Raw genomic sequence first — 9,796 nt, 5'->3', positions numbered from 1 at the left:
CCATGTATCGAAAAGAATCGGGCTTTTGAGAAAGAAGCCATGCGTGACTCTTACTAGCTAGAGTGAAAGGAAACACTCGTAGCTTCACTTGATCGTCAGTGATGCCCGGATGGTGGAAAGTATTACATACTTCGTGTATCAGGCATAAATGTTGGTACGGTAACTCGTGTTCTAACCCGTGGAAGATGGGTAGAAGATTGAACACGTTTGGTGGAATGCAAAAATCAGTCGTGAGAGGTGTGAGTCGTATACAAGATGGAGGTCCATCTTGCAACGGTGTGTAAAAGTAGGAGAGAGGCTCTTCGGCTTGCACTACTTCGCTGGCCATCTTAATAAGTGGTGGACAAGAAATTAGAGATTGTCTTGGATGACGTGCTTTCCTACGTGAGTAAGTTTTATTCTTGCTAATACTTGTAGTGCCTGAACGCAGTATCATGCATTTTTAGCAAGACAACAAAACTATCCTAACATGCGCAAACAATGCAGTATATGTCCAAGCAATCGAAATTCGTTTTTGCAAGTTTGGAGTTTTGAAAATCTTTGTTGGGTCTATAATTTACTATGCCTTGTTCAAAGGAACAATTGGGCACAAGACTAGGATGGATCTACTACACGGCTCAGAAGAGTAGGCAATCACTTCACGAAGTGGTGTGCTACCAAGAATCTCACTCATGATGAATCTGGGGAAGGGGAGTGAGGAAGGTAGTTGGTCCACCGGAATCTAGTGACTGATTACTCTAAATCCTCATGGCTATATTTTTGTCCTTTTATGGAGGAGTGTGACTAATTTATGCTTTAGTTGATTGATTTTAATTTGTTTGTTTGGTCTAGGGTTCAAGAATCAAGCAATGTCCAATTTATCTACATTGGGGAATGACTTCCCAATGGTTGTTATATGGCTCGGGTTTAGCCTTATGCATGAATGTAAATTGCAGTGCGTAAATTAAAACTCAAACAATCACATAAACATGCTTGAACACACAAGATATGCTCTTACATGGGCTTCTAGAAGGTTTAGAATATACCTTTCAAGCCGTGTTTACACACTTCTTAAGGAGAAGGCGACGTTGGTTGGCGCATGATCTAAGAATCAGGCCCAACCGTTCTAGCGTTCCCTGTTTTAGGTTACAAAAAAGGTCCACTTAAAAAGCCTATAATCCGAGTTTTTGATAATTAAAAAACTTTGCCTTCAAGGGCCCAAAACATAAAAGTAAACTAACACTATTACTAATCTAATTGATTAACTAGTTTAGATAAATTATCTAGATTAACTAGAGTTAAATGTAATTAGAGTGTTGATTACCAAGTTGATTCAAAGTGCGCGAGCGTATGATTCACGACTCGCCTCACACGCTTGAACTTCCCAAGGCAATGAAAACTCTAACTCTTGGTAAGTTTCACAACTTCAACCAAGTTTCAACTCATGTTCATCCACATAATCAACCAAAACTCATTTTTTTTTCTTTTTTTTTAATTTTTTTTTCTTTATTTCTATCTATTACAACAAAGTCCACTGATTTATACTACTCTATTACAAAATCTGGGTTCTTAGTTGAAACCACCAATCAAAAATCTTCGAACTGTCACAAATGATGTCACAAATGGGGACCAAGTTTGGAGAAAATGGATGTGATATAACTTAAGTTACAACAGTGATCCTGTGTCTTCTTTTTTACCGCTTTTAGTTTAAAAAACAGCTTGTCTTCCTAGGCTTATCTGCTAAACCCTTGTTTTCTTGCTTTTCTGGGTAAAATCCTCCACTGCATAATAGTGAGAGTTCCGGCAAGGCCAAAAGCACAAGATGGCTTCTTCGAGTAACCCTCCCCTCAGCTACAACCATCAATGGGGAAAATAGAAACAACTCTTGGAGGGCGCTGTTTGGACGAAATGGCTCACTTGAGTCAACAGTTGCATTCAAAGAATTCACTCCTGTCATGGTGAATGGCGTAGCTCAGTTCCCCACTGAGTTATTAGAACAAGGCATCAAAGAGTGGGATGACTACCTTGTATGATATTTTCTGGACAAAAGACTCTCCTTTTTGTCTGTGAAGGAACACTTACAAAAGAAATGGAAGTTAAATGGTGCTTTTGATATCACTACTGACAAAGAATTGTTCTATATGAGTTTTACAAGCTCGGAAGATAGACAAATGGTTCTTGATGAAGGACCTATTTTCATCGCGGGTAGAGTATTTGTTCTAAAGCCGTGGACAGTGGAGGTGGATAGCTATAAGAATAAGGTAGCCTCGGTGCCTCTATGGGTAAAACTTATGGATGTACCCAAAGAGATGTGGACTTCTGAAGGGTTGTCATATCTTGCAAGTTTGGTGGGAGGAAGTCCAATGTTTATGGATGATGCCACTGCAAGAAGGAAAAGGTTGTCCTTTGCCCGGTTTTGTATTGAGTTTCCCGTAAACTATGAATACAAGGAAGTCATAAATGTGAAAGTAGGAAACCGTGAGGTTACTATCCCACTAGAATATCCATGGAAGCCGCTGTCATGTACTACTTGTAATAAATTTGGGCATGAAGCTGGAAAGTGTGCTGGCAGGACCACTAGAGTATGGGTGCAAAGGAGGCCAGTGCAGGGCAGAATTATCGAGAGAAACAAATGAAGGTATAGAAACAAAGAGAGAAGTTGAACCCGGGGAATCCTCGCGGCCGGTTTGGTGCGGGAAATCTTGAAACAGCAACAACAATCACAGAGCGGCCGGTGGAAATCAGGGTAGTAGGAGCAACAGAAAATGAGGTAACAGATGGCCGAAGTGGGTCTAGTATGCAGATAGTGGTATGGCAGCAAGCCCAAGCAAGCACTAGTGAAGGGGCAAAGACAAGGAAACATAAACTTGATCGCTCGAGGAAGGGTGGAATGCAGTTTTGAAATAAACAATGAGGACGAAAGGCCAGTGGAAGTGTTCCAAACCCCAAACCAACAGAGTAGACATAGAAATTCTGAAGCAGAACAGTTTTGTGCTGAAAGGAATATCTTTGAAGAGCTTGCTGGTCTCGAAGATGATGATTTGTCGGATCGAACTTAACTTTTGGAGATTCAAACATTTCTCGAGGAATTTACAAGTGATTACAGAGGGAACAAATTGTTCAAACTAGAGCCTAGAGGAAGAAAAAACTATAGAGCGACAAGTAAAAAATGGGAAGAGAGGAAAGTGGTCGACAAAAAGGGAGTGGTAAGCGGAAGAACCGTAATCGACTCTCAATGATGAAAATTTGCAACCGGAATGTAAGGGGAATGAATGAGGGGTTAAAAGCCAAACAGATGTGTAAGTTTATTTTGGATAATGAGATTAGGTGTATGGGGTTTTGGAAACAAAAGTGAAGATGGACAAGTACTTGAAAATTGTTGATATAGCCCCGCCCAAATTGGGAGACCGTCCACAATTACTCGAAAGGATGAAACGAGGTAGAATTTGGCTTACTTGGGATAGTAGTTTTGTAGCTGTCCAAAAGGAAGTGGAAGGCTCCCAATTTATTCATTCGCAAAAGTTACGTTCTTTATGATATGGACTTTCCTTTTGCTTAACTATGGTTTATGGAAGTAATAATAGTCAGGATAGACTAATTTTGTGGGAGGAGTTAAAGACAATCAGCATAGGAACTCATGGCCCATGGTGTGTAATGGGGGACTTCAACAATGTTTTGTTCGCGCATGAGAGAATAGGAGACAGAGTTGTTCATCCGAGAGAAACGCAGCCCTTTGCAACATGCCTAAATGTAGCTGGACTTTTTGATCATGCAGCAATGGGATGCTTTTATACTTGGAACAGTGGGGGCGACCACATGAGGAAATAGTCAAAAATTGACAGGTGTCTTGTAAACACAGCTTGGTCCTCGTTAAGATTGGCGAAAAAGGTGGAATGTTTACCTCAAGGACCATCCGATCACTGCCCTATGGTAATATCTTTCCTCAACTCTATCCGAAGCCACCCACCTTTTAGATTCTGCAACTTCTGGATGCTCCATCAAGAGTTTGAGAGTTCGCTAAAAGTGTGCTGGGAAATAATAGACCATGGAAACCCTGATTACATGTTAACAAGAAAGTTAAAGAGCTTGAAGGCAGTTCTGAAAGGCTGGGCAAAGAAGTACTGCAGTGACACACATAGACTGGTGGAAGAGACAAGGAAGGCGCTGAAGGTAGTTCAAGAGAACTTACATAAAAATCCGCTTGATTGTGCTCTGAGTGCCCAAGAGTATGAAATAAGAGAAAAACTCTGCTTTCTGATCAGACTTGAGGAAGCTGATATGTTTCACAAAACTGACATTGAGTGGTTATGCTTTGGTGATAAATGTAGTGGATACTTCTTCAATGCTCTAAAGGAGAGGATGACCAAAAAACTTTTTTGGGATATTACTGATGCGCAAGGGGTAAAAAGAGAAGGAAAAGAACAGGTAGCGGAGGCGTTTGTGGAATATTACTCGGAGCTTCTTGGGGTTACCTCCTCTGCTACATGTGATGCCGGATATCTTAATAGTCTGAATATGGAGGAGGTCTCTCTTGATATGAGGCAGTTCTTGGCATCACCTATTACTGATATTGAGATCAAAGAAGCCTTGTTTGATTTGGAGGATAACAAAGCACCAGGGCCGGATGGGTTTAATGCTTATTTCTTCAAGGAAAGTTTGGGCAACCTGTTGGAGAAGACTTCAAAAGAGCTATCAAACACATTTTTCTCCATAAAAGGATGACAGGGGAGGTATAAACTCCACTTTCCTCTGTCTTATTCCTAAAGTGAAAAATGCATCGAGTGTTGCCTCTTTTTTTGGACCCATTGCATGTTGTAATACCATATACAAGTGTGTGTCTAAAGTGCTAACCAACGGAATGAAGACTTGTATCTCCTCATTGGTTTCTTGCTCCCAATCTGCGTTTATTCCGGAAGAACTATCCAAGATAATCTTCCGATAGCTCATGAGCTACTAAGGGGCTATCTTGAAAAGCAAGGCCGAAGAGGTGTGCTATCAAAATCGACATAAAAAAGCCTATGATTCTATGTCGTGGCATGCTCTTGAGGCCATCTTACAAAAGTTTCAGTTCCCCTGTTTTCATTGAATGGCTGCTGCGTATGTGCTCACGATCTCCTTGGTACTCTGTTATGGTAAATGGGACGCCGGAAGGGTATTTTGAAGGTAAGAGAGGGCTGCGACAGGGGGACCCAATTTCGCCTTACCTCTTTGTGCTTGTCATGGAGGTCTTAAGTGCTTCTCTAAATCTAGGGCTCCAGTCGAAAAGAATAAAAGCCCATTCCAAGTGCAAGAAGCTGGCCATTTCCCATCTCTGTTTTGCAGACGACGTTCTTCTTTTCTGCAAAGGTAACATGGAGTCTGTCATGGCTATCAAAGATATCCTGAACACGTTCTCTCAAGCAACAGGATTACATCTTAGCAATGAAAAGACTACAATTCTCACTGGAAGTATGTCTGTGGAAGAAGGACTAGAGCTAGCTGCAGCAATGCACATCTCTCTAGTAACTCCACCTGTTACTTACCTAGGGCTACCTCTTACAGCCTCGAGACTAGGTATACGGGAATGCTTGCCCCTCATAGAGAAGATCACAGCTCGGATTTCAAACTGGAAGAACAAAGATCTTAACAGAGCAGGCAGAGTCTGTCCTTTCATCTTTCCTGTCGTATTGGGCCCAAACTTTCGTCCTTCCGAAGACAGTACTTGATAGAGTGGCAAAGATGTGTAATAGATTTATTTGGGCGGGATCAAATATGGCCGAAAAGATGCATCATGCTAGTCACGGGTCGATCACTCTTGATAAAGATCAAGGAGGACTGGGAATATTGGACCCAATGATTTGGAATAAAGCTGCTTACTGTGGCTTGGTTTTCAAAATTGCAAAGAAACATGAGTGTTTGTGGGTTAGATGGTCATGGGATAATCATATAAAACAGGAAATTTTTTGGACGATGAAAACCCCTCGAGACTGCTCTTGGGTTTGGAGAGGTGTGATGGAGCATCGGAAATTGCTTGGAGGTTAAGTAAGGTAATCAGTATAGCAAAAGGAGAGGAGACTAAGCTTCGGCACGACCCATGGTGCTTTCGGGGCCTCTTATCAAAATGAACAGCGAGACACCTCCTTGGCCATGTAGTACCGACGATGCAAAGGTCGCAAAAGTGATCACCGATAGGGGTTGGTGAGAACTATAGCGATCTTCCAGTTAAGGGTTAAGAAATGGATAATGGAAACTGAGATAAATTCTCACACTGAAAAAGACCAGATTACATGGACTCCAACCAGTACAGGAGCATTTACGATTTCCTCAGCATATGCAGCACTCAAAAATGTCCGAAACAAGGTAAAATGGTACAAGATTGTATGGGGAAGTTTTCGCACAAAACACTCATTTACTATCTGGCTTCTGTTCTTGGGGGCTTTACCTACGCAGAATCGACTGATGAAAAAGAAGGTGATTGGAACGTCAAAGTGTTGTCTCTGTGACAGACATGAGGAAAGCTCGGGCCATCTCTTCTTTGATTGCGAGTATTCACAGCTGGTATGGAGAAACTTCAAAAGAGCTATGGGGCTACCGGAAATGGTTAAATCTTCTCACAATGAATGGTACTACTTAATACGGATTTGTCGTACCTCCACAGTAGCAAATGAGATCATACGGGCTATGATTTGCGCGGCAGTTCAGGCAATCTGGACAGAGAGGAACTGGAGACTAAAGAAACAGAGGTTTAGATCGGCTGATGATGTGAGTTTGAAGGTATTGAATAACATGAAAATCTATTTGGGAAAGTCGATGAAAACAGTAAAGGAAGATGAGGCAACAAAGAGGATTTTGAGATCGCTAGGAATTGGAGTAAACTACACGCGAGAGGAGGAGACATGGGTAAAATGGAACAGAGCAGAGGACGAGATACCAACACTGAATGCAGATGGATCGGTACAGGCAGGAAGTGCTAGTTATGGGGGCGTGCTGAGAGATTGTAATGGTGATGTGCTGATGGCTTTTGGTGGTAGTTCGGCAAGACAGTCTGTGCTTTATCAGGAGCTTCTTGGAGTGCTGAAAGGGTTGGAAGGAACTGTGGACTTAAATATTCAGCGGCTACAAGTGCAATCAGATTCTATGAGAACCATTCAGATTTTGAGCTCCAAAGAAGAGCCTCCTTGGTACTGCAGAAACTTGTTTGCGCAGCTAAAAAAAGTGGTCTCAAAGTTTGTACATGCCAATTTTAAGCATGTATTTAGGGAGGGAAATCAAGCTGCCGACTATCTAGCAAAAGTAAGTAGAAATTGTGTAAATGAAACTATGTACTTTATTCCTCCTATGGATCAAAAACTTGATGAACTGATCAAGGGGGATAAAGAAGGGAAAATGTACTTGCGAGGTTGCCATTAAATAAAAGGTCGGGGTATCCTTCACCCCTAGTTAAAAAAAAAAAAAATCTTCGAACTGTGAAAAAATAAGACGCCATTGTACTGAGGTGGATGGGCGGACACGCGGGCGATCGCCTAGTCTTTTTTGGCCAAGTTCATCTGGCTTCCAGTAACAGCTTCAGCTTCTCTCCAGCGGTTGAATGTTGAACCTAGATTTGGAATAAAACAGATCAGTAGTGAAAAATAACAAAAAATATCAATGAAAATTAAAAAAAAAACAAGAAATGAAATGGTGAGAGTGATGCTTCCCTCCTTAAATGCTCAACCTAAGTTCATGCTCCTCCAATCCATGATGGTGGCGCCATTTGAAGTAGATTTAGTGTTTAGTATTTCAAAGTTGTTTTGAATGAGGTTCACCATAAATTGTTTGGAGTTTGAATGATTGGGGAGTTTTAGAAGGAAGGAAGGTACGTAGGTTTCTTTTAGGACTTGTTTAGCTAACTCTAGTTGTATGAATAACATTAGAAAGACTTGTTGAATTAAGGATTGAAAGAATAAACATTGAAAGAAAGAAACAACATGAAGAAATGAAGAACGACTTTAAGGAAACAACTTGATTGAATTGAAAAACAATAAGGAAATAACTTGATTTAATTGAAAAACAAAAAGTAAAGAACTTGAATGTAAATGACTTGAAAAATAAAATCCTACACTACTCCTACATGACACTAGAATAAGTCTAGCTACAAGAAAAAAATGTTTTATATCACTGTTAAAAACAGTGACAAAAAGTCTTTTGTCACTGATTTTATTTTCCAAAACCGTGACAGAGTGGGAGTCATTTATTTTTTTCCCAAAACCGTCACAAATATTTGTTTTAGATAAGCCTATATCCGTACATAAAACAATAACAAAAACTTAAAAACCGTCACAAAAAATCAAATAATTTGTGACGCTTTTGACAAAACAATAATGTAATCATCCTGTAACCGTCACATAAAGGAAACCTAGTCATGACAGTTTTCTTAAAACTGTGATAAATATACTTTTTTTTAAAATAAAAAAATAGTGAATACATGCCAAACAAAAACTGCATCATATTCCACATTGAATTTGACTTGCACTGATAATCTTTTTTCTAAACAAACATAATCCATTAAGTTTCAAAATAGTATTCACAAACACATATTCCATTGAAACTTTACAAACCAAGATAGACTTGGATAACCGATGAGACCATATTTAACATAACTAGTGAGCCAATTCCCTAAAATCCAAGCTGAGACATCATCATTCCTCTTATACCAGACATCATACCCGTACTATTTGCACCAAGTAGCATAAGAACGCCATGATTTTTTGCAAGACCCAGGAGTAGCCACATCGGAATGTTGAATGTTTTTACTAGGAAGCATTATTTGATTACATGAATCCCAACACTCCCTAACAGAAAAGATTGCCTCTGCCCCCTCAATGTATTCTTTGACATACTTCGGCAGATAGCTAAGTTGAACATCAAGAAATGTATATTGAGCTAATAAGTACGAAAATCAAGTTCACAAAGATTATAAACACAATTATGATCTACTGACCCTTTTGCAAAGTCGAAACAAAAATCCTTGAATCCGACATTATTGCGGAGCTAGGATAGCCACTAGATAATATCTTTCCGAACAAAAGTTTGGGTATGATCTATGTTCGGAATCCCGTGGAAGTTGTCATCAGTCCTTTGGTTTCCCTAGACCAGTCATGCAAACAGGTTTACACATGTACAACTCTACTTGTTGATGAAATATCTAAAAATAGTACTTAAAGCAATTCAGGAGGGAAAACGAAGAGCAGAATAAATAATTTTTACCAGTCCACTAGAACAAGAGGTGACAACACGTTCATCCCATGATAATGGCACCCCATCATAATGATTATATCTTCCCCCATGCCCTTGGGTAGTTCCAACACGATGATTAATAACGATGTCGACCATTGCTCGACATTATCTTTGCTTCATCTTTTTTTGCAGAAAAGTTTTAACAAGTGTTCAAAATAAAGATTCTGTGGTAGGTAACCTTCAAGAGAGGTCAAAAGAAGGAGATAAAACCACAAGCCGTGTATATCGTAAAAGTAAATGAATTGGCAAACCACTTCTAAGATAGGTGACCTTCGGTGAGAAGGAATCATTGCGGTGGTATCCATCTTGATGTAAACCAAAATTTTGAAATATCGGGAACCTTTCTAAGTTTTGCCACCAATCATTTTTATGTGACTCCCAATTGAAAGCCTGGTTTTCATCAAACCAGTGAGCATAACAAGCACGTAGTATAGACAAACAACGTGGCATTGCATAGATTTATTGTAAGCGATCGATTCTAAAGCACACAGATCATTGCTAATATTCTCGTTTTAATAATATATAACAAGTTTGAAACGCTAATACCACAAACTAATATTGG

The 9,796-nt window shown here is 39.9% G+C and overlaps 2 protein-coding genes across 2 annotated transcripts; both read left to right on the top strand.

Moving 5' to 3' along the window:
* Nucleotides 1-2,150: 2,150 nt before the first annotated feature.
* LOC147481775 (uncharacterized) lies at nucleotides 2,151-2,615 on the top strand. The gene has a single exon (XM_086579042.1). It carries the CDS (start codon nucleotides 2,151-2,153, stop codon nucleotides 2,613-2,615), a length of 465 nt encoding a protein of 154 aa, XP_086435168.1.
* Nucleotides 2,616-4,041: 1,426 nt separating this feature from the next.
* Nucleotides 4,042-4,701, top strand: LOC147481774 (uncharacterized). The gene has a single exon (XM_086579041.1). It carries the CDS (start codon nucleotides 4,042-4,044, stop codon nucleotides 4,699-4,701), a length of 660 nt encoding a protein of 219 aa, XP_086435167.1.
* The last annotated feature ends 5,095 nt before the right edge of the window (nucleotides 4,702-9,796 follow it).

The sequence above is a fragment of the Coptis chinensis genome, chromosome 8 (assembly GCF_015680905.1).
Source record: "Coptis chinensis isolate HL-2020 chromosome 8, ASM1568090v1, whole genome shotgun sequence".
In the NCBI taxonomy this organism is placed as follows: Eukaryota; Viridiplantae; Streptophyta; class Magnoliopsida; order Ranunculales; family Ranunculaceae; genus Coptis; species Coptis chinensis.
Note: the sequence above shows the minus strand (reverse complement) of the source record. Positions and strands in the feature narration are given on the sequence as shown.